Source organism: Apteryx mantelli, chromosome 13, assembly GCF_036417845.1.
Source record: "Apteryx mantelli isolate bAptMan1 chromosome 13, bAptMan1.hap1, whole genome shotgun sequence".
NCBI classification, from domain to species: Eukaryota; Metazoa; Chordata; class Aves; order Apterygiformes; family Apterygidae; genus Apteryx; species Apteryx mantelli.
In genome coordinates, this window is record NC_089990.1 from 12,005,057 (window position 1) to 12,031,878 (window position 26,822).

Sequence of the window (26,822 nt, forward strand, 5' to 3'; positions counted from 1 at the left end):
GCTGCACTTCAGCTTTTTGAAAATGGTGTTGGAATTGTATACATCTGAAAAATGAAACGTAGGAAATAGCTGGTAATGCTGTTAAAGGACAATCTAAAAACCACAGAAAGTTCCTAATGGAAAAAACATTTTTTCTGAATAAATGCTGCCCCAATCTATGAAAGTGACCCGAGGAGATGTGATCTGTGGCTTACTCTGGTATTTACAGAAAGGAACTAACAGATAGCTATAACTGATTGTCTAGGATAACAGCCATGGATTGCAGCAGATCTTTAGCGCTCCAAGGTATTATGTGCTGGGAACAACAATATCGAAAGGTTCCTCTCTCCAGCACTACTAGTGTCAAGGTTAATGAGCTAAAACTTGTTAAATTGATATTACCAAACTAATGACTCTTTTACAGTACACTGCATGGGTTTTAACAGACAGGCTAATGTGGAATATAGCTAGTCTTAACTGAATTAGAAGTTATTCTATGTATACAATTAAGACAACTAAAAATGGAGGTGCTGTAGGGTAACTGTCTCCACTTCCAGATTTATCTAGTCCACACTACTGTCACACACCTCATGTGCTGCCACATGTATATTTAACATTTCAAATTCAATCACTGAATTCAGAACACAATCTCCTGCAAAACATATGGAGGAGAGGAAATATTAGGATCTGCAAAGATTGTGACTTTTGTTAAAGTTGGGAGTTTTAGTTTACAATTTCTATTGAGTATCAGTAACCGTTATAAAATCCTCATTAAACTTGAGCCCCATAAATTCCCTCTTTACTGATTCACATTAGTGAGAAATTTAAACAACATGATGATTATGCAAAAGATATGCACAGCAGCAGAAAGAGGGGAAATGACCTTTTCCCATACTGCTGTGAGCCATTCGATAGCTAAGACCAGCTGCAGGAGAGCAAAGCAACATGCTCTTGCTGCCATGGTATCTTCTCCCATCAGTACAGCTCTTCTGCTGGTCAGTGGAAATGTATGGCTTTCCACCAGTTGCGAATGCTTGTGCTGCCTGCTGGAGGAGTTTCAGCTCGCTGGGGAATTTTCTAAATTTTATTTGTGGTGCAGGGGAGGACGCTGGAGATAAGAATCTTTTTGAAAAGTAAAGAGACCAGCTTCAGTGAAAATTCTAGGAGAAAACTGTAAAAAGTAGGTTAGGGCACAATGGATCTTCAATTTTAAACTGAACTTTTAAATTGGAAATTATTTAAATAATATGAACAGGGGAATACATTATTTAAAAATATTTTTACAAAGAACACACAATATATTAAGACAGGAGAAATAAATGCCTGTATCCACATCCAAAATAGATGAACAAACAGCAGGAAAAAAAAGATATTTAATGAATCATATTAAAAGGGAAGGAGCTTATGAAAAATAAATGGCATTTGTAGATGATTAAATTTTGAAGGCGAGATGTTGTATAACTGCACCAACCATTTATTTCAGTGCCACAACTGCATCCAATACATAAAATACTTTTTTAATCCAAACTGAAGATTCAAGGCTACCTGATTTTCCATTTATGTAGTACAGAGGCAGGATTTAGGCTATAATTATTCAAGGCAGTTTCAAAGAATGAAGAGTGGTTAGTAAGTTGGCTAGAAAAATGAGTATCAGTTGCCAGCAACAGGACAAAGTAAATATTTCTCCTACAAACATCGAATCATAGAATTTAAATTCATAGAGGCTCATTAGAGATTAACCTCCTAAATATCAGATGCCTACGAGTTTTGCCCAAATGTCCCTCTGTTTAGATAATACTTTCCTATTAAAGTTCAATCTTCCACTAATACAGAAATGTTATTTAACATACAGTCTATATCCAGCTACACTTGCTATTTATAAAATAAATAAAAAATCTTACTCTTCCTAGCTGTTTTAGTATTTTCTAAAGGACTTGTCCCCTTGGATCTAGGATTTTCCAAAAAAAAAAAAAAAAAGGAATAAACCTGGATTCAAATTCCAAAATATATCTACTTTGTCAAAATCAAGAATAAGAATACAAGAGCTGCTGCAAATGAGGGAGAATATTTCTCAGGGATGAAATGCCAAAACCCCCCTCATGTCAAATTCTTAGAGACAATCAATCAGAAGACAGGTCCATGGGAAAAGTCTACCCTGTTAGACACTTCCTCCTACTACCTTTCCAATTTCTATTTAAAATACTAGAAAATGAATAAACACAACTTAACTAATATTATCTGTCTTATAGGGAAAGGGGAAAATGCAGTCTGTCGTGTCCCATAATATTAATAACTGAATTTACAGATATCATACAGGTATTCTGGAAGTTTCACAGATCCCAAAGAAGATTTTTGTCTCCATCCTTATAGTAGTCTAAGTATCTCCTTAAAAAGAAGAATCTATTTGCATTTTTTATATTATACAGTTGCAGAACAGACACAACAAGACCTTTGATTTTCTAGGTTTTAAATATCAATGCATGTCTGATCTTAAAGGCAAGTTCAACATTTATGTCTTGTCTTGGTGATAAAGTTCATGAATATGTAATGAGAGCAGAACAACTCTGCTACTGATTAAATGTCAAAAAAGGTTTTATTGTTAAATTTACTGTAAATACAGAAGATATACAACAAAGAACATTAATAGCAGATAGCTCTCTACAGTTAAAAAATGCACATGATCTGAACAGGAAATGTTGATTTTCACAGTTTCAACTATCAATTTTAATTAATTTTCAGTTGACCTGTAAATACAGTATGAACTATAAAATGGCCAAATTCTTTTGAATGAAATGATTCACATTCAGTGGCAGATGTTAGCATGTTAGGCTTGATATAGTAAACATACATTGCAGAATTCATCTATCTATCCAAAACTCTGGATCTTTATGAAAATTTATCTAAACCTTTGTGGACATTAAAAAGTGATATAATGTGAAAATGTTCAGCTACAACATGAAAATTCAGTCAGGACAGATGAAAAAGCAGAAATAGCCACCCTCACAGATTTGGATGGGGTTGACTGCTTATGTAGCTCTCCTGCAAAAAAGAGATCTGGTGGTAGACTGCAGGTGAATATAGGTCAGTAGTATCATGCTTTCAGGAAGTGTTCAGAAAGTGAGAGTTGCACATGTATATACAGGATAGCTCTATGTGCAACTTGGAGAAACTCTTTGCCCTAGCCTGTTCCACATGGCTCTGCAGAGCACAGGGATGGCCTTGGCTGAAGGACAGTGCCCACTTTGGGAAACCTGAATTCCATAAGGATATGAATCACGTGGAGAAAGGCAGAGAGCAGTGAGAAATCCCCAGAGAACTAGAAAATCAAGAATATGAGGAAAGTCCAAAACAGCAGGTTTATTTAATGTAGAGAAGGGAAGAGAGATAGGAGACTCACTAATAGTCTTCACTAGGTAAAAGACAAGTTCAGTAAAAAAGGGGTAACAAACTGGTCTCCATACCTACAGCGGACTGAACAAGAAGCAATAAGGACCAGACTGTAGCACGGAAAATTTAGGTTAAACATTAGAAAAATGGCCATGATTGGTAAGCCTATGAAGTTTCTAAAATTAAGCTGGACAACCATCTGTCAGAAATGATGTTGGCAGGATTTGTGCTTCACACAGAGCGTGGACAAGGGAACAAGTGTGAAAGTCTTGTTCTTCTATGGTTTCAGACACTACAAACTGCAGTTCAGAGACCTGATCCAGAAGTAGTGTCAAACTGCAGGTAAACTGGCCTGTTCTGTTCCACATTGCCACAGCTAAACTACGTCTACTATCTGAACTAGATCTTATACACCGCAATAAAACAGACTACATCACGTGATACAACCTAGGACGTTCGTAGATCGTTATCCTATGTTATGGTCTTAAACTACAAGACTGGTTCACGAAAAGCCCCTAGCTGTTCCTCTCTTCAAAAACATCATAGTTTGAGAAAATATGTCTATTCTGAAACACTGTTAGGTGCATCCTTACTGTGTTTCCCAAGCTGAAACTCGTATCTAGAAAACAAATACACAAGCTGGCCACCCTAAAATACATAGTAATTACTAAAAGCACCAGATAAAATAGTGTCAGTTACATTTCCAAGATAATAAATACCTTCTTAAGACTACATTCACAATGTAGTAAAAATCCTTGGCTTTTTCCCTTTAGATTACGAACCAACAGTAGTTTCAAGCATGTGGTACCAACAGAATTTTCTTCTCCATAGCTTTACTAACTAATTGGACAAGGCTTTAGTATTTTCTAATGATCTTATTAGTATAAATTAAGTTTTTAAGAAATTAAGAATAAGAACTTAATTTGAGAAAAAGGTGTTGCAGTATCAGAAATTAAAGATATCTAACACACTTTCCCTTTCCTCATAAAGGTACATTTACTCTTCGCCAAAGACAACATCGCTTTTCATTTGTAACTGTAACTAGAACTGATCTGATAAATTGCTGCTGCTTGTGTACAGCTAGGGTTTTTTTAAAAAAGGAGCTAAAAACATAGACTACCCACCTGTATCTATTTTTAATTTGGTAATGAGTGTACTTGTTAAAATTCTACCAAAATGTCACTCACAGTTTTGGATTCCAGCTTTTTTAAAACAGAATATAGAGCAGAAAGCATAACCTATTATGCAAAACTGTCATATGCTTAGTTTTAAAATCACAGAAATAAATGCGTAAACCTGATTCTCTTATGGATCAAGACCCTAATAAAAGAAAACAAAACTCAAATATAATTATTCAAGACAGCCAAGGTATCCTGTAAAAACTAATAAGGCTTTGGATCTTTTTATGTCCTATTTACCCATACAGTTCATACTCCAGAATTAAGAAATATCTCTTACTCTGTGGGTGCAAGTAAGGCAGAATTACTTGAGACCACTATCACTTCTGCCTCATCAAATTCACAAATCAGCTAGACATTTAAACAGCACCAACTGTTGCAAGTAAAACTGCTACTGAATTTCAGTGGCAAAAATGTCAGTTTAGGGCACTCTGCAAAAATCTAGTACTGAATCCTTAACAAACACACACTTTTTAAATATTCTTTGGATTAATACTACTACTTCCAAATAATCATATTACAAACATTTCTTACCACAAACATAAATTAACTGTATGTTAGGGGACTTTTTTTCAATCTGATTAAAATTGTAATTCATGAGACTCCTGCTGCTGGCAGCTGTATCACTATCATTGACATCCTTTGGGGCACTCTCAGCATGTGGCCTGCATCAAAGGTAATATTCTAGTTTTCACAGTAACTTAGATATGCCTTAACAAGAACAAGAATGTTCTAAACTTTAAAATGTAATTAAAATATTAAAGTGTTTTTTAATTGTTAAAATGTCATTAATGTGAGACTGAAGTTGACTCACTAGTATTAATAAAGGCAATTATCATCAACACTCGCTTTTCCTTATTTATATACTTACTAGCTTTTCCTTTTTCTTTACTTGCTGGAACTGGAAATTAAAAATGCACTAGTTAAGCATGCTAATACAGCATAGTATTCAAACAAATATGTTACACTGCGTTAAATTATAGGTGGACAAGATTTTTTTGAAACTTGATACATACAAGGACCTCAAAAAAAAAAAGATATATGTGATGTATGGTACTTGACTTTTCTTGCTCTTTGGTAGCACTACAGAAAATTTGTGAATCCCTGAGGAGAAACGGGCATACTTCTTGGCATTTTTTGCATCCATAATTACCAGAGTTCAGCTATCATCAATTGATGGTTCAAGGTCCCAGTTCCAGTTTTGCATTTATCCAACAATGGTCTAACATAAAAGGCAAAATAATTTCAGAGAGGTAGATCTGGAACCACACATTTTCCTCCCCTTTCCTGCTGAGCACCACGACCAGAAGGCTAGAGTGAAGGGGGGAAATGCCTGCCTTCTCGCCCTTCCTTTGCCCGCCTGCAGAGAGAGCAGCTCCCCCTCCTGGGAGCAGTACTGGGCTGGGCAGTACTCATCATAATGCCCATCGTTTAGCAGTCGTAGGAGTCTGCTAAAATGTCTAAACTGGAATGATTTTTTCTTTGGAAGTACAGTGAATCTAATCTGTATTTGACTTAATACAAATTTATACCGAAAGTCCTAACCTTGGCACATTTCTGATGAGCTTTGCTCCCCACAGTGCCATGGAAGTTACTGTACCCTTGCAGAGAAACATGAGACCTCGTCTCAATGAGGGACACTTCTGAACAACCTGCTTTCCTCTGGCACATTGATATTGACCACTAAATACCTGCTACTACTAACAAGTGTGAAAATTATAACGCAGGAATAAATGTAGCCTTGACTCAACAATGGCCAAAATGATTTATGACATCAAAACCTAGCAAAGACGACTAATGCTCTGAAGGGACTAGCTGCTTGAGCTCAGCCTGCACTCACAGGTTCTGTGCCCACTCCTAATTACTTCATTTGCGACTGTAAAACTGTTTTAACAGACAAAATTAATTATTTTGAATAATCCTTCTGAAAGGTGATATGCATTTTAATTGTATGCACCCTGTCATTAATTAAAGTTCCCTACCTTTTGGTGCATTAATTCAAAGATCGTATCACTGACAAAGCAACAATTATAAGAAGATTGTTTACTAAAATTAAAAATAAAGTGAAAAGGTTAATGAACTCTTGTGATATACTTAAAGTAATGCTAAAATGTTTTCATTTGAGTTTTTACTAGACATTATTTTTCTACTCTTTAAAATCAATCTCTTTGTTCCAGGAACACATTTCCTGTCAATAAAATGAAAAATGATATAGATTTAGGAGGATAGTGGTCTCAGCGTAGCATCTCTCATATTATTATTCCAGTATCATCTGTTACAAAGTAAGACCAATTCCCACATCTAATTACAAACAGGATTTCAGAGTCATTAAACAAAATACATTTCCATTAGTGCTGCTGTAAGAAGATAGGGGAAAAAATGAAGATTAGTTCATGCTGCACCTCTGTTTTTCAAGCTTTGAAGATTTAGACCTCTGCACTCTGAGACTATAAATTTGTAAAGGATCCGAAAGGTGACAGACATGTGAAAGCTCTCAGTTCTAAGCAGTTTAGCCATACCATTTGCATTTTGTCATTAGTTTATCTTTTGCTGCACTTAATTCTGATAGTAGATATGGCAAGAATCTAGAGAGGTTGTTTATGATTACATTGCATGTACCTGGAGGTATTTGCAGGAGGTGGGCTGGGGTGGGGGAATTTTTTTGTATAGATATGAATCTTGATTTTCTATATTAAATTTGTTCCAGCAAAACTTAAAATTCATCATATTGAATTCTGTCTTTATGAAAAAAAAAGTACTTTATGCGCTTGAAAAAAGGAACAGCAGTTCTTAGGCTTCAAATAAGATAACAGCCAAAATACACTAAGGAAACAGATTGTGTGATATGTTTAACTGTTGAAATATAAACTTAGAAGCATATATATTCTCCATTCATAATCATTTAGCAACATCTATTTGTAACGCATCTATGGAAAAATATACCCTTGAGAATTACCCACTCAAAAAGCCAAAAATTCTCACAAAGCAGATCTTAGACATTTAAGAAAAACTTTTCTAAAAAGAAGTCTATATGAAATAATACTTACATTTGCTTGAACTTTAAGATACATTACATTGACTAATGTAGTTAAAAGTTTATATAAACATGTATTAAATTTATCATAAGATGAGCAGCAAAAATCAGAAACAGAGAAATTCCTCTCAGAGAAAAAGATGCCACAGAGTTCCAGAGAAGAGCACAGAGAATTTAATTTTTAGAAATTACCCAAAGTTGTATTTCCTTTATTAGTCTTAAAACTGCAACCAGAAAGATTTCACATTTCTTCAAGTTGGTTCTCAATCAAGCCAAATATATACATATCATCTGATGAATCAGCATTTATTTGTGAATGAAATATATTTAACTATAAAGTATTTAAGTTCATATTTAACTTAACAAGAATACATGTAAAAAAGTCAATTAAAGCACTCACGTTCATTAAATATGTAACTGCTTAAGAATCTAGCTGAAATGGAACCTTATTTAAAATAGCTTACAGATAAGAAACAACCCCACTTCTGTACTCCACAGAGACTGTGGTTCTCTACAGCATCCTAAAATTCTTGGTATTAAATCCTCGCCATGGTTCTACCAGTACTCAGTGGCGGGGTAACAGGGCAGAAACTATCCACTAATATTTAGACTCCAAAAAATCCATTTGCCAAAGAAATAGATATATGTGCATCTTGTTTACAAGTTTCGAACACAGAGACAGAGTTCTCGGAATAACTGAGAGGCCCCATGAAAGCAGTCACCATTATAAAGAAATGGAGGGCAACACGGCAGAATACAAGAAACAAGATACAACTCAAGCAATCAACTTATCGCTTCCCAGTTAATTTTTGAGAAGCTGTATCTTCAAAAAGAAAACAACACACCTATTTTTTTCCTCCAGGATTGTCAGTGCCTGGCTCTAGGAAGGCCCCACGTATCTGCGGGAATACATTGCTCTGTACCTTTCAGCAACAACAGAAATTTTATAACAAACGGCAAATGGGTAAAGCTCTTTAAATCCTCAGAATTATGTGGATCTTGAGTTCCTTCATTTCATTTTCACTGAAAAAGAAAGCTTACAACTTCTTAGAAATGACTTGCAAGTGGGTTCAAGAAACTTCCAAGAAACCACACTTCCAATTCTATGTATGAACCTGCATCCCGAAAGCCAGAGAGTTTCATTAATATGCAATTCTTATTAAAGTATTACGGCCATAGGAGAAACACTGTTATGCAGAGCTTGTCCTCGTAGCCAAGGCACCCAGACGGTGCTTACAGCATTCACTCCCTGACACGGCCCCGTTACACAACTCGGCCTTCACCGTTGTGCGCTCTCACTTCCACTGCATGAATTAAGCACGATGAACCTACGTCCCAGCTGGGGCCCTCCGGAGTGTTTTCCCACTCGTATGTGCAGGTGCTGTACAAGGCCCAGCCCTATTCCAGCCTCTTCCAGCATTCCCCAAAGAAACGAGTCCCAAGCAGATGGGACTCTCGCTAAACTCACCTCCAGTCTTCAGGAGATCGTCTAAGCTGTTTCAGCACAGCACCGCCTAGCGCTACCTGTCTTCCAGCCAGTTCAGAGTGCTTGTGCACATCTGTTGCGTGGTACAACGCATTATACTGAGGCATACTTCTGGGACCATGTCACCTGCACACAGGTGGACAACAGCACATCAGAAATACCGTCCTCTTTCTGACCGCCCCAGTGATCAATCTGTGTCAGATGGCTACAGACTGGCAGCTCACTTCGATTCCCTAGCCAGTGGCTAACTGTACCTCACTATTCTCTTCATGCTATGCCCAATCTGCAGCATAAAAAGCAAGTATCTTCACACTTTGTGAGACCAAAGCAGGTACACGTTTAAAGAAATAGCACAAATGTCTCAATTTGAATGAAATGTTTTCATATATCTGCTAGGGTTGGACTGAAACAAGCCTAGCTTTTGAATAGGTTGGTACAGAAAACCAAAATACATTAAATTCTGTTTTATTTCAAGACTCTATATATTCCTCCTGGCAAAAGGACAAATAAAGAAAATGAAATGTATGCTTCACTAGCTTTTCAACTGATTCTAAAAATACCAATAGCAGTTTTGGCTGGTCCTATTTTTGAAATGGCATGAATGTTTTGAGTTGCTTAGATAAAATAATCACCTTTGAAACAACAACTGTCTGCTCATAAAACATGTAAAAAGTACCTGCTTTAACAGCAGGAAAAATGACTTCATGAAGTCTGCATGGCATTTTTAGGGTTTAAAAAATCTGTTCTCTGGTCTTGTCATTTTTACTCTTACAATAAAATAACAGCCTCGGCATCCTGCTTTTTAGAATAAAAGACCTACCTCTTTTGACTTTTCAAGCACTTGAAAATTTTAAAAGAGAAAAACTAAAAAATGCTGACCGTGTAATAGCTGGGTATTCATGGTGGGTGGAGAACATGAAAGGTTACAATATGGATCTGTGCCTACGCGTTTCTTTTCAACTTGAGCAGCATCCTCCTGCTTCTGCTAACTCGGCAATCATACAGCTGACAGATTTCTGGGTTTTCTAAATAATGCATGGGATTTTCTTTTAACATGTCAGTGCAAAAGTATCAATTCTGCCCCTGTGTCGTTTGTGATGCTGATTTTCCTTGACAGCATTCCATTAAACCAATGAGTTTTTTCCCTCCTGATGGTTCCTTAAATATTCCTCTGAGTGATGTATTTGTGGTTTTTTAAACAGACTGTGAAGGATGTTTGCATTTATGAGAAAACTGCATGGCAGGTACTGAAGGGAAAAAAGGATAAAAAGATAACACTTTTTTTTTTCTTATGAAGACTTTTTTTCTGATCCTCAAATGCCAAAAACTAGGATATTTTTCCTTTCTTTTCTGTCTAACTTCACTCCTTGTCTGGAAATTAAGCAACACAACTCTACATACAGAATAACATTTTGACTTCCTAAGGAAATACCACTGAAACACTTAGTACTGTTTGATATCTCTCCTGGGAAAGCAAAACACATTTATTAAATCATGCATGTTAACTCCAAAAGCTAACAGAAGGAAACAACCGCTTTATTCTTTGCATTGAGGTTTTGTACAAACAGTTACTGTCACAGACTACTACGCACTGATCCTTCTTTGCTTATGCAACCACATAACATAGCATCCTTAAAGGATTTTCACATAATATCACCAATACTGTATTTTGCAATCTTTCATATTCATGTACTATCATATACACAGAATATTTGTATAAATTACCTGCTGCCATGCTACTAAAAAAAAAAAGCTCTGATATCAAATAAGTTTCAAATTTCCCTAGGCAATTATATGCTAATTTCCAGACTCCACCTCACCTAATATTACTATTGCATGATGATGAAACAGATGATCTTTCTAACCACTTCTGGGCAACTAGAGAGGTTTTGTTTTATTTATCCTGTTTTTATGGAATGACAAAATTGGTTACGCGGCTGGCCTTTGAGAAATCTGCACGTGCATCCACCATACCTGGCTTCAGCTGCCAGCTTCAAACTCTCGATCTTATTCATTTTCTAAAGACATGGAATATGAAAGGCCACATGGCTCCTGGCATGCATTATGTGTCATTCTTTACAGCATTACTATCTTAGCTAATGTTAACCTCTAGAATCAAGATAATCCCAGATGTGTGTACGGAGTGTCATCAGCAAACTGTCTCATCTCCAAGGACTTTATATAGAGTAAAAAAAAAGGAGCAATTATGAAAGAATTACGGCCACTGGGAATTTGAGATTTCAGGGTGATGTGGTTTCTGCTGGCAATCTTCCATGTTCAGCAACCTGTTTTCCCAACTATGTTATCCTCTAACTTGAATCTTCTCTCCCAGATCCTGCAAGGAGGTGGACATAGACACCAGTCCACATGGAACAGCTAGCACAGATCAGCTGGAATGAGGGGCCAGCAAACATACAGCACAGGATTAAATATGAGATTCTCAACTGCCTGGGAAGTTTGTTTCAACACTTCATATGATGAGTAGGAAGGTGCAAAAAAAAAATCTCATTCACTTCTGCAGAGGGAGAGAGGGGAAGGAGGACACTAATGTTCAAATGTATAACAACATTCTTCACAGCACTGTGAACTAATGCATTAGTTCAATTAAAAAATACATGCAAAGTATATAATTTTTATAGAGGTAGACTTTTTTTTCACAGTTCCAATATTGTCTCTTGCAGCAAGTTCTTTTTTTTATCACTTATTTAGATTATTCCAGTACTAACCTCCACCATGACTGAGATTTTTGCAGTATTAGAAAAGGAGGTAGCACCTGATGGCAAAAGTATACCAGCTGTATTAGAAGGCTGTACTAGAAGTAAGAAAAGAAGTGGTACACTTACTCCCAAGTTCTGGCACTTTGTTAAACATACTGGTAAGATTTAATTCCATACCTGTATTTTGCTAGGGGACAATACAAGCCATATTCTGCTATTCACATATTTGAAGTAGAAGCCATCTGAGGAAGTCATGTTCAGACCCAGATTAGTGGTAGTCAGTGATCCCAAATTAGAGTTCAGATTTTAAATTGACAGCACCAAAACCTACTGAATTCTGGCTTCAGATATAGAATATCTTGAAAAATTTCTACTATCTATCATAGGCTCATGCACAGAGAAAGAAACTGCAGAAGTGACATTTTAGGCACTATTAAAGAAGCAAATGCAAAATGATTTCATACTGACTACAATAGAAACAGATGAGGATTGTAATGAATATGACAAGAAGTTCACACCAATTTTTTATTATGTTATTGACCTGTACACAATGACACACTTCTGAAAGATCAGGCAATAGAGTTGCAGGACTTAATTCTGATCAATTATGTTTTTAATTCAAAACAAGCAATAGCAAAAAAGACTATTCCACTCATCTACCAAAATATTGCAAAAAGGAGGTAGGCAACATCCTGAAGTGAAATATTTAGTGGTGTTGTATCTTGGGCTCTCCAAGGGAAGTCAATGTGTAACACTGCAGTGAAAAAAACAATAATCTTTGTATTTGTTCTTTTTAAGTAAACCTGCAACCCTTAAATTCCTTGTTACAGTAAAAAGAAAAAAAAAATCAAAGCAAACAAAAAGTCCTCTGCTCTGTATAACTATTTTTTTGATTTGACAGCTACAATTATAATCATTCAGACATCTATTTCCCACAAACTCTCCACAGCCATAACCTTTAGTGATTAATTATAAAGTTCCAGGAGCAATAGTACACAGACTAATTTCCTAAAACAATAAAAGACAGAATTTCTCATTTGGAGCTAAATGAAACACGAGCAGGTTGTTATTCATGCTGAAATCTAGATGCAGAGTCATGTTGCAGCCATTACAGAAGCTATTAAACACAACCTCAAATCAAAGAAACTGTAGGTCTCTCTCCTAAAATAAAATGTCTTTCTCACTTACAAGGCTTCTGACTCTTTTGTTGTGTTTCTTTTTCCCCTCTTCTTAGTAAAAAAAATTTCAAAATTCAATTTTCTTCCTCATTTCACATCCCCATTTTGTTTTTAATAGTCATTTAAACTCTAACAGTCTAGAGCAAAACAAACATTTGGTAAAGCTTTCAAGTACACAGAATTATCATGGTATTCTCTTCACAGTGAATCAAAGTTACAAAGTGTGTATCAACTTCTAAACAAAATGCAACTCCCTCTAGGCCTACCTTGGTCTCCTATGAGTTTTCTAAAGTGAATATTTGATAATTCCTCAGTTATTCTGTATAATAAAATGAGCTGTTCCTAGTTAAATTTTTACATTCCTTGGGGTTTTGTTTTCTTTTTTCACATATCCTACTGTCCTACTTGATCATTTTAAGAATGATCCTCCAAAGAAAGAGAGAAACCATGCGTTACTAAAATGATCTTAATGCTGGCATTGCAGATATTGAAAAAGAAAAATTGTTATTATTAGTATTATTTATTAGTGGCAGTTCTTTTTGTTAAGGACTTATTTCTCTGTCTGCAAGCAATGTTGGCATTCACTCCAGCAATTCACTCTGGGTAATTTTACTGAATTAGGCAATGAAAAAGGGGAAAAATTGGAAAAAGATCTTTACACAACTGACACCATATCCTTATCCTTGGGCCCCACTGTAACTTCAGCTAAAGTCAGTGGGAATTTTTCCAAATATTTAAATTGGTATTGAGTCAGTTTTATAACTCATTGAATTGCTAAGATACAGAGAACTTTCATTTAATATGCACACCCTTGACATATTTTAGAAAGGCTTGTATGATAGTCCCCCATAAAACTTGTCAATTAGGTAACTAAAATAATATTATTACTGCACTGTAGAGTCTTCCCATCTGAGGTATACAAATTTTGCAATAGCAGGTAACATACCTAACCATAAACAGAGAATTTAGCAAGCTTTTGTAAAGCAGCTTTAAAAAAATACTAATATTAACCCCACATTTTTTCTATCTGAAGCTTCCATGCTTTTATATAGCAACTCAATCTTCAATCATACTTCTTAACTTTCAGTGAAACCTCATAAATTCATTTTGAACTATATACAGACTATAAGAGTTACACAAATTAAATATGCTTTTTCAGTGCTTTTTTCTGAATTCAATATGCACTAATTGATTAGGGTCTGAGAGGTGAAAAAGAAACACATATTCTACATAATATAAAGCTGGGGAAGGGTTTAATGCATGAATTAGAAGCCAGATTTCTTCAATACAGATGAGTACACAAAATTAGCAAAAGGCAATACCACTTTTGGAAAGACTGCTTTGTGCATAATTTGTCATGAATTCAAAGTTATTCCTTTAGAAAATGAGTCTAAGACCTCCCAGCTGCTGCTTTATTGGTCTAATAAATTACCATTTTGATGGTACAATGCATATACACTACACACCATCCAAGCAACCAAACTGCTAGAGCAGCTTTGTCCTTTGAGATGCATGTGTGACTTCCAGATACATGTGCATGCCAGCGGGAGTTCTGAATGCAGGAGATCAGATAAACCCCTCTGTTTCTGAACTGGCAATGAAAACAAAGGATGCCTAAGTTTTTAAAATGGAAAGAGTGTATTGAAAGAGGAGAGTTTGTGTCAGAAAAGATGAGTCTAAAAAGACCTGCCCTTACTGTTGTAAGTATCCAGCAGCTTCCTGAGACAAAAATGAATCTATCTTGTTCTACATTCTCCACAGTATCCCAGTAAGCTATACACCTGAAAAGGTCTTCAGAATAAACAAAAAAGATATTCTCTTCAAGGAATCCATTTCTGATTTAAACTCTGAACCCTGTTCTTGTGGAGCTGGGACTCAGGAAACTTGGTTCCGGTCTATATCTATATTTATTGTAGTCCAGACTGAACATGGGTTCAGTTTCAGTGCCTTCATTCTAAGGTTTCCCAGGCTGGGCAGGCTGTAACAAATATTTATCACGACCCTATTTCATAGTTCTGGTTAGTAAACATCCATTCAAGGAAAGAACAAAATACTGAAAAGCTGAGAGTTGGTAATTTAGCATTCCCTGCTTTACCCTTCTCCAGTGAACTGTGGTGACTCATAATGAGTTCCAACAACCTGATACTTTGGAAACTTTCCATAATTTACAGGAAAACTCCAGATTCAATGTTTTATTGCCAAGATAGAAGTCTTTTGTTACTAAGAATGTATTTAGGGAACAGTTACAATGTCTGTGTTTTTACATAATGAAAACAATCCCCCAAAAATCTAAGGTAGATGGCTGTTAGGAGGAAAATTAGAGCACTAGGTGAAGTGATTTTAAGCTGACGACCGGGAAGCAAAGCTTACAAAATAGAAGAGCACAAGAATTTTAGATAGATTTTAGATTTTGTTTCCCATGCACAAAAATAGGTGTTAGAGCTTCCCTACAGCTTGCATGCACAGCATTACTTACCTGCATTAGAATTGAGTTCTTCATTTTCTGATTCTGTTCCATTTTGACTTCCACTTCCATGAAGGCTATTCATTGCCATAAGTTTCATCTTCTGTAACTTCATAGCCTCTGCCATGGCAGCTGCTGTCAGGCCTGGAAAGAAATATAAGTAAATAAAATGCAATATCATATGATATAACACAACACAGAAAAACATGAAAAAATCAAACAAATTCCTTTCAATGAGAAACTGAAACTTGTAACTAAGTCACATAAATTCAGTACTTTTTCCAATTATATACTGTTATTTCAATTATATTCTATTACCCTTACTTTTAAGTCATTTGGGTTATTCCAGTATAGCATTCTAAGTTTTTTTTTAATTCTCTCATATTTCTTATTATTTATTTTTATAGGAACAGCATAAGAAATATTTATTTAGGGGTATCCATTTTGATTACACTTTTAAATATCATTTCCTGTCACTTAGATCACTTTGATCACTTTGATCACATTCTGCTTGACTTATTTAGCTGCTAAATATTTCCAAGTAAAATAGTAAGATATAGTATTCCTTAATTTCAACAGCTGGAAGCCTAGTAATATGGAACAATCAATCCTGTACTATTACATATCAAAATATTATTTTGACATTATTTTGAAGCCTGTTGATCTGGATAGAATTATTGCTACTGGAAAATATAACATTGGAAATGTTAGAAAAGTACAATTTAGATAATTACAAACTTGATCCCACTTTAAACAGGCCATTACAAATTTACAGAATTTAGGGGTATAGTGGTAGAAGATTTTCAAGTGACTAAAACCCAGTTAATTTCCAACAATAAAAGAAAAGGAGTAGAGTAGGGTCAGGCTTCCATTACATATTGTTTTTTAATTTAGATTCCCCCTTTTTTTTTTTGTAAGAAGAGTAAACTTTACAAGTTTTATTATTTTGACTTGTTCAATAAGTAAGAAATCAGATGTTCTTCTAGATAGTCTCAAATTATTTTTACTTTGGGCAAGATGTGACTGAAAATCTCTTAACCGAAGAAGTTCATCTATATAGCAGGAAAATACAGGGGAATAAGGCCATGTGACCAAAAACAACTTTACAGGTATATTTATTTATTCATTCAGTTATAGATTAAATGGGCTTTACTGTCTTCCCCTGTATACTATGCCTTGTTTTGTCATTTACTACAAAGCAAGCTAAATGCCTCATGTCAGCTATCTTGTGACTGATTGTGCAACAGTTCCACAAAATCACTGAATTCATCTCCCAAAAAAATATAATTTTTTGTTGGTGGTGCATGTTGTATAAACCCACAAAGATTTCATATATCAAAGCAGAATTAAATGATCTGTTTCTGGAAAGTATTGCTTACTGAGAGATTAGATACCAATTAAAGTGAACGAATAATTTTCACATCCTATACTGCCACACATCCTTAAATTAAAATACTTTCTTTTAAAAGCTGCTGTGAACTTGACATTTGGATTTGTTGCACTGTTCCTATAATAGGTTTCACAAAAGTTCTCATTATTTTAATATGACTTAAGTAAGCAAGCAAGCAATGGACTCAAACTGCATGGGGATGTGGGGGGGGGGACATGACATGTTTTCTCATACATAGATATAGAAATCCTGTTAACTTCAGACAAGATATTCCTAACTAATATCAGTAAGTTGGAGATGACAGGTTCTGAGATGAGAGTTATGTAAGTCTTCTTCTCTCCAGTCCTTCTGTCCTTCTCCTTCTATCTTGCTTAAAGGTCTCTCAGCATTTACAAAAATAAACTGCAGCTACACACTCCTATAATCCAAAAGCACTGATTCGATCTAACAAATATCTCCTATTCTAATTAGGCACTTGTTTTAGTTCTGTCATTTATATGTGAAAAACTACACTGGTTTCATTTTAAATATAAATTAAATACATATATATATTAAGTTCAGAAAACAGCATCACCAGCCTTGTTCAAGTCTTCCAATGCAGTTGTTTACAGACCACGTGGAAGAGCACTATACCATAACAATACTCATTTTTGATTTAAAAATAAAATTACTCTAACTTCCTTTAAAATTCTTTTGCAAATGCTATGGGTTTTTCATTAATCAAGTAAATATCAAACCCTGATGTTATCACTTCTACTTTTACAAAATCTTTGGCTGACATTCCTAACACCTAATCCATCACAGAATATATCTTAAAAGATAACATTGTTCCAAGAACTAAAAACTAAACTTTCAGGAACAGATGAAATATTTTATAAACTCATCACCATTTTTCCAGGGAAAGGAAGCAGGATTGCTCATTAAGTGGATTTCAAATTATTTTCAGCAACTTCAAAAAAGAAGCATCACTACAAGTCTTCTAAAGAATTACTATTAGAAAGATTTCCAGGCACCTGTGTGATTTGCTGGCCTACCTGAACATCTAACTTTTGCTCCTTATCCCAACCAATTTCAAGTTTTGAGATACATTCATCACTAAAACTTTTTCAGAACTTGTACCCACTCACAGCCTATTCTATTTTAACTTTATACTTCCAATCCATTTACAAAGAATTCACATTTATTTTAAAGGTTACAAAAGATAAAGAGTCTGAATATGGAGTTTTTTATCATAATATTTTATCACTTATATGTACCCAAATACATATGGATGAACCAATGTCTCAATAAGTATTTTCATCTGGTTCAGTATTTATACATATTCTTGATATTCTAAGGGACAAAACTTTACTTAATTTAATTATATAAAAGAGTAAAGAACCTATTCATTAGGATATAAACAGAGAATGGCAAGCGATTTCAGACCTTTGTTACAAGGTCTAGTGAAAAGTAAAAACAACTTCTACTGAACAGTTGCATTAGAAGCATAAGACAGACCGAAAGTGTATTGAGGAACAAACAGAAAGGAATAAACACAGTTCCAAAATCACCACAATGCAGCCTGCAGAAATTAAATGTAGTTATTGTCAGGCATTTTTGAGCTCCCTAACCAGACACAGCTGCCATAAGGACAAAAGCCAAAAAACTGATGTATCAGAGATCTATGTTGTGCCATCTGCCACACCAAAGTAGCTCTACTTCAGCATTACAAGTTTAAAAGTAAAGCACAGGATGCTTTACCTAATGTAAAAAGCACTACAGCCTAAACATCCTGAGCAGTCAGGCATAAAGTTGAAGCAAATATGGCCAACACTATCTCTAAGTTTAATTTCAGTGAGGTCTTTATACTCCCATTCAGTTATTCCCCAGTCTATATTATCTGCTGTTTGAATTGTGATAATACTAGGAGCCCCAGAATCTGACTGTACGAGGCAACTGAAATATACTGCATTAATTCCTCAACACTTCTGAAAGCTAATAAAATTGAGGTTAAAATAAATAGTTTCAGCAGTAAGGGAGTGCAACAGACTGAAATGATGGAAGAAAACGTACAGCAAATCACCCATTGTCATAATCTTCAATTAAGGCTATTGCAGAGGCATTACTGAAGCTACTATTTAAATTAACATATAATAAAACTCTTTTCTATAACTGACTCAGCTCCGGCTAGCTGTGGCAAAGAGGGCCATTCTTCAACTGACTTATCTAAAGATCTACAAGGAACTGAATCGCTTCCATCCTACTGCATGAATCACTATCAGCAAAAGAATCTTACTTAGAGTACCTCCCATTGAAAAATGTGCTTGGAAACTGCTGCAAAGTATACATCTATCCCTCTACTTTCACCTAAAAAAAAAAAAAATCACTAGGAAAGCAGACACGCTGGATTACATACTTCAAAGCTTTCAGCTTTTTTTCTCCATTTACACTTCAAATTCTCCTCCTTTAGCTATCTTCTGCCAGCTGTTATCAATCACAAAACACCCAGAAAATAAACTATGTAACACTTATTGTCAAACACACACAACCTTACAATGTTAACCAAAAAAACCAAACCCAAAACATTGTCTCTTCAGAGTTACAAGGACTTGTTTTCAAAACTGCTAGCAATGGTGTCGCCAGCGTCACCAGTTCTGCTAATAAGAGCCCACAATCTGCTGGTTACCTTGGCTGAAAGGCAGAACTCTCCCAGCCATGGTCTCGGTCAGCTCTTTATATATGAATCTTGATTACAATTGCATAACAAATTGCGATGGTGTGTGCTCCGATACACCTGCATTGTGCATATGGCAGAACAACCAACTGCCATTAGTAATCTTCATTTTATAATTTAAGTTTCGTCAGGAACTGTGTACTCTCCCTTTGACAAGTCTGCAAAACTCTACTAGACAACACATTAATTTAGCCCTGAAATAAACCTTCAAGGAGACAGAAACTAGCACACTTGATGCTCAAGCTGAAACAAATTGAGATTCTGAAACTGTATTTTAAGCCTCAATGAAAGTATAATTTAGCACCAGACAGTTTTTGTATCATGGTTTTTAATCAAAATTAGGACCGTATTCAGTTCATTCAACACTGCATGCCGCAGTGCTCTGGGGAAGACCTGTTGCTTGCAGGATGTTGGAGATACAAGTCCTGTAGTATTTTACGAGGCTGGATTGCTTCTGTGAGGACTAGACTCCCTGAACACCTTCCACCCTGTGCTCCCAACGCCAAGCTGCCTGTAGCGTTGAGATGACGAAGACCAGAAAGGTTTCTCCACCTCTCTTCTTCATCCTAATAAGGCTAGTGGTTAACTGTCCACTCAAACACCCTTTACACAGACACAAAGATTATTCCTCCATGAAGTTTCAGGAAATATTTCAACTCAAAGGCATTTGTAGCGCACAGCCCGAAGATCACACCCCATGGTCTTTGGTGCTGCCCCCACCCCACACCAGAGTCCAGCCGTCTCGTACAGGGAAATGCAGAACATAGCCAGGACACCCGGCAACGGGGGGACAGTCTCAGGCCTTGAGTAAACATCATAATTTACGGATTAGCAAATGTCCTGTTGGAGACATAAGAAACCAAAACTCCGTTACTGTCTTGCACTGATGTACCTAGGGTGTCTTGAACATAAGTAAATCCCCCATGTTTAACTGATGTCCGGTCATCGAAGATTGGATTTGCATGGTAAATACAAGGACCAAGTCAGTTCTCTGAGTATTTTAAGGTGACCCTTGGTATCTGCTAATCTTGTACTCTAGCTACAGCTATTTTTTCAATTCCCTAATTAGTTAGACTGTGCCCCTCCTTCATATTAGTTTGAAAGCTTTTCTGTCAAAACTGTGAACAAGTAAATTAACTAAAGGAGAACTATGAGTAATCAAATCTTGAGGTTTGCAATTAATTAAATGAAACGGTGAGTCAGTGAACTGAAGTATGGTCTTATATTAAAACAAAACATTTAATTAAATTAACAGTCAACACATTGCAATTAATAATATTCAAAAGAAAAAATGAAAACCAGTTTAGCCCTGCCATATTATTTCAGTTTAACAGTCAAGCATTGTGCATCAGCTTGTTTGTTATTTGCATTCAAAGCTGCTATGGGTCAAGTATGATGTGCTAAAACAGGAATAATGAAACATCTGGTAGTATGAAATGTTAATGTGAGATACCATATTGCAAACAGTGAAAACAATTTTGAAACATCCAATAAATTAGGCCTTTGAATACTGAAAGGATGTGCTTTCTTTCCTATTTTCTTCAATAAGAATATTTGTAATAATAAACACATAACATGCTTTAAGTTTTCAGAATGCCTGCAAGAATTATTTTGAGAATTCATTATTAGAAAGTGAAGGCTTCTCTGTAGCTGGAATGAATCATCCTTATTTAGTGATTATCAGAGGTAAAATCCAGCCACTAACCTGAATGACAGTTAAACCAAAATTTTGATTAAGAACTTTAAAACATCCAAAGTGTTAGAGCATTTAGTGACATATCCAAATACACAAGTCTTGCTATTGCAGGTTTCTTCCATTTGCGTAAACTGACTCAGCTAGAAACTATAAGGAAGTTTTAGCTCTTGTGCACAACTCCCAGTTCTGTTTGCAATGGCTGTTCATAGATAGCTTGGCTACCATTGCAGATAGGTCACAATAATCCACCACTGTGAAACACTGGAGAGACTGTAAGAAAAGAACTTCGTGAATAATTGGTCACTGCAGGCACAGGACGGGATTTCAGTGCAACCGCAGTAGCACAAAGCTTTATCATGGGCTAAGTTGTGTGAGTATTCAACCAAAGTCCTGGTAGGACACTTTGGAGCCTAGACTGAAATCCATGCTATATCCATTTGACATTGCCAAGCTGAAATGGAGTCAATAACCAAGAAACATACTACAATAGCTGAGTTTATTTCATCTGTTCTGATACCAGCAGCCAGTTGTTCTGATATTACAACCACATTTTCAAAATGTATATGTTTTTGTCTCTCATTTTGCAACAGGAAAGCCCCCCCAACAACAGGGAAAATTGACTTTTACAGTAGAAAATCTGAAAGTAGATATACAGAATATCCCACTAAATGTACAAAATGAAATTGAAATTAAAGACTAATTCCCTAAACACTTTCAGTTAATGAGACGTCAGAGACTACTGAAGATTGTTCTAGGCAAAACATTTCAGAAACAACTACATTTTTGACCGGCCTATTTTCTGAACACCACCATTTAAAAATGCAAAGAAACTATCGCAAACTATGTTATGGCAAAAGAAGAACATTACTATGGGATAAAAATTAAATATAAATACTATGCATATTTGTCAGGAATTGCCAGGAATTAATCTTTCACAGACAAGCTAAATTACCCTGCTTCTGCAATGAATTGTCATACAGCCTTTACCTGTGAGACCCTATTCCTTGCCTTTGTGCAGCCCCTGTCTCTTCCCTACACAGCTTCCAGCTTCTGCAGCAGCTAGACAGGGACAGACCTGCAGATACGTCTCTTCATCATACAACCCTGATTCACCCACAGGTCAATCGATTCTCTATCATCAACCAGACAGTTATGCTGGAGAAAAAAACAGCATGTGATAATGTAATTTAAAGACTTTAGCAAATCTTCAGGGAATCAGAATTAGGGTTGCACAAATGTTTCTCAATTCTTGAGGACCTGATTTTAAAATCCTAGGAATTTTCTTTTAATACAGTGTGCTTGCTCAACCTATTTTAATTCTAAAATATGACTTCGCACAGAAGTTCATACGGGGAGAAACAAGAATAAAAGTTTTACATGCCAAAAGGCCCCTGTCACTTCATGGAATAACGCAGTAACAGGCTATCATTCCCTAATTTTACATATATTAGACAGTAGCAAAAGTCTTGATACTTACAAATTTGGGGGTTCACCTTAAAATATGGGGAGAATTTGCTTTTCAGTTGGGATCCTTTCTGCTTTCATCTCATCTCTCTCCCAATCTTGCATTGTTTTGTGAAATTTTTCATTCCAGATCATTCTTTTTCCTCATAATATCAGTCACTGTCCCTATTCTTTAGGCATTTCACTCCAATTTCAACCTCTTTGTTTTGTAAAACCTAATCTTATCCTCCCCAGTTCCCATCTGAGAGACAGGAACCATTTTTAACATGAACATCTTTCACTGAGTCTCCGTACTTTGAGGTGTTTCAAAACTTTGACCCATGATGACTATGGACCTGGTACATTTCTTGTCTAAACCCTAACGGACACAGTTTGAAGTATACAAAAACATTAATCCCTAATTTGAGCTCATGTGTAGTGATGGCCATAATTTTTAATGCCTAAATCTATGTTAAAATGAACACATGCTCAAACGGATACCAGCAATACCCAACTATGTATTTTACAGACAGTTTCATATACAAAAAGATTGCCTATATCTTATGACAATCAAAACTGCAGCATATATTATTGAAGGGAAACAGAAAAATCAGAACTACAAAGAGCACTGAGAGGTTTACATTATTTTTTCCTTCATACTTATAGTGTGTCTCATGAGAATTGATTAATTTCGTGACATTTTCTGCTCTTTTTTATAATCTATGCCATGAGAATGATTTGTCAAGACTGTAATGCTTAATACTTTTAGTATTCTGCACTGTAGTGACCTTTACCTTCTGTATATTTGACTGACTGACCATCCTACTTTTGATCCACAGGTTACAGAAGATGGAAGCATAAGCAAGACGGACTTAGCAGCCACTGAATTATTGTTGAAAACATCAGGATCACTTCATACAGATAATTTGTATGTTCCTGTATGCATATTTAATGCAATTTTAATGATGCTATTTAAAATTTTCAACATAAAATAAAACCCCTTATAATAAATTCATGTGACACACTTAAAAGTGTGTTTTCATACATAAAAAAAAAGAAGATTCATGAATTAGGACTCAGATTTCAGTAAGGACGAGACAAGTTACACTAATGCTCATAATCATCCAAATTCCCAAAGTATCAGCTTACGATTTTAGTAGTGCTGTAAGGGACTGAAGATTACAATTCTTTGAGATGAAGACTTTAAAAAATAAAAACCAAAATAGAAACATGTTAAATTACTCCCTTCATAGCAACATACAAAAATAAATTCTATTTATAGGCGAAAATGTTAACTCCAAAGCACCAAACGTTCAGGGGCCACAGGATGGCACAAAGGCGATATTATCTGCCCCAGGAAGGAAAGCGTATCTTTGACCCAGGCCTCAGCCTGCATCAGGAACATTAGTCATTCTTTCTACATCAAGAAAAATAAAGACGGTGGCACACGCTGGCATCCAGCCAGACCAGTACGCTGTCTTTTAGGGAAGTATCCCAGATGTGCAAGTTCTGATTTACCTGAATCAAATTTAAAATGACTCGGACCGCCAAACAGTCCAGAAAGCTCACATAACACCAGGGCCCTGGGTGCACCAACAGGCTTTAATGGCCCCAATCAAATCTTCTCAGGGGGTTCACAGGTCACTGCATTTGCCTTTGATTTCAGGACTCACTTACCCATTTTAGAATACTTCAGGTTTCATGAGAACCTAAAATTATGTAATTAATACATTCCATCATAACAGCCCTCATATTCATCTTTAACATTATCTTTAATTTAATCTTTAACTTCAATATCATCATGGAAATCTGTCATGGTGCATGTGCTTGCACCTGAAATCAGAATTATTATATTAAACTGATTTCTATAGTTTTAAAGCACTTCTCCATAAGCTTTAATGATGGGGAAATTGCTAAAGTTTTGGAAGATCCTTTCAGTTAAGTATCAAAAAGTCTGAAAGCTTATCTGGAGTTGGCACAAATCTCTGGAGTTTGTAAAAATAATTGGGCTGGAAGGTCTCCTGAGAATACAGATATCTTTGTGAGTGATTTTAAGCTACTTCCTACTTGTGATTGGAAAATACCATACAAGCATCTTTTTGTATCTGATGGCACAGCTCAGCTATGTCCCAGTTATCTCCAATCACAATTTAAAATCCTTGAAATATCCAATTTTTTAAGTGAATACTGAGTTCCATGAATTCACTGTACTACAGTATTTCAGATCAAACCTTAATATACTGTCAAGACCCCTTCTTCTCAGTACAGCTGTTAGAGACTGGATTTTTAAAGTGTTCCCACTGGTTGCCACTATTCACTTCAGTTGGATCAGTCTGACCGATGCAAAGTCCTTTTGAGAATCTTACTCTACAGATACCTTATCAAACCCTCCTAGAAGCTGAAGTGTTACATGGAAGAAATGTTACTCTGATCTTTCCTCAAACAGTTTCACTGAACTGTTTGTTCTACTGAAACCAAGCAAGTATTAATACTAATTTCATATGACTACTCACCAGCTATGAACAGCAGCAGCAAGCTACCTCTTGTGTTTTTTGTTTTCAAATGAAAAGCAAAAGTACTATGACAATTACCTGCCTACACACAGCTATTAGGCTGTGCCTATAATGACTGGTTTCTTAGAGTAACTTAAAGGGAACATCGGCCTGAAGCAGTTAGTGGTGAGCTCCTTACATTGCCACTATGGTCAGCACTGGCGAGAAGGAGGGAAAACAATTTGCATTTAAGGAACTGTATTAAATACTCAAACTAGTTTAAGTTGCTAGACAAAGTACTCAGCCAAGGATAAAATTCTGCCTTCCTCATAGCCATTGCAATCCCCCTAATCTTAGAGCAATACCTCTGAAATCAATTTATAATCAGTGTGAAAGTTCGCAGAGATTAGATTCTTCCTACCAAAATTACTGGAAATAGCTCGTCAGTTGAGATGGAAGCTAGTGCCAGCTCAAATGGTAAAATTTAAGCCAGACTGCTTCACTTGTACAACTTGGTAGAATTTTCTCCTAATATGGCATTCCTTCCAGATAAGCAACTTTTCTAAGACCTCCACCAAAATAGAAACTTAACACTCTAATAACAAACATAGCTAATGCTATGCATTTTTACATAGGGCTGAGAAATCTGTGGGCAGTTCCTAAAGTACACAAAAACATTATGCTTATTTGAAGCACAATAACCCAAGCAATGAAAAGAGGGAGCCCATGCACACTTCTCCAAACGGCATGCAATTAATCCAGTCTCCAAAGATGCAAGTTCCAAAGCAGCATCACTTACAAACATAAATTCATGGAATATTCTTCTGAGACCAATAATCGCATCCCAGTTCTGGCTGTTGAATGAAAATGAAATATTACAGCTTTCAGATCATTTGAAGTACTACAGCCAACTTACAGGAAAAATATTTTTGGATGGTATTATGTTGAACTGGTAAAACAATAAATGATGATTGTAACTAGGCTTTTGTGATGAGTTTTCATTAGTGGTGTGTCACGCCACATACACCTTCGCTAGTAACTCCACCTAAGAAGCAAATGAAACATTTTAGATTCGTTTATTTTAGTTTCAGCATGGTCCAGTTAGCAATCTACCTGGATTTGCAAAAGGATGAGTGCTCATGCAACTTTCTAGCCATTCTATGAGACAAGAATGGGCAGTTCAAGCAGTGAATGCTGCCCAAACACTTCCTAAGGGCAGAAGATGGGCTGCTGCTTTGGCACCTTCTGTAGATAGTGATGGATACATGAATTTCTAATACTGCAGAGGAAAAAGAGGAAGAAGCACACAGTCTGGATCTAACTATATTTAACATAGCTATGTTTAGACCATTGTAATATATTTAGCAAATTTTTTAATTTTTCTCTTGCCAAATGACTAGTTAAAAAAGAACTCCTACAAAAAATAATGTGTGTTTCCATTATGGTTCTGATCTTTTAACATGGGAAGAAGGAAATGAAAAGCCTTCATCTTCACAAGGAAACTGGCTCACGTGGCCTCCTGCAAGCAATGCAGGACACAACCACCTGTGGGTTCCTTGACAGGAACCAAGCACAGGAGAAAGGAGTGAGGTTCTCAGAAACAAGCCAGCATCAGAAAGGGGAGGAGAGAAACCACTGAAGAAATGCAAAGAACAGGATTTTCCT

At 36.0% G+C, this 26,822-nt stretch overlaps 1 protein-coding gene across 3 annotated transcripts in view; it reads right to left on the minus strand.

Annotated features, from left to right (window-relative positions):
• DACH2 (dachshund family transcription factor 2) overlaps positions 1-26,822 on the minus strand; it is a 336,855-nt gene that overhangs the window by 91,758 nt on the left and 218,275 nt on the right. For all 3 annotated transcript variants that reach the window (XM_013946280.2, XM_067304137.1, XM_067304136.1), the window contains exon 3: positions 15,436-15,567. In XM_013946280.2, coding sequence (XP_013801734.2) covers positions 15,436-15,567 — 132 coding nt within the window. The remainder of the gene's footprint in view (positions 1-15,435; positions 15,568-26,822) is intronic.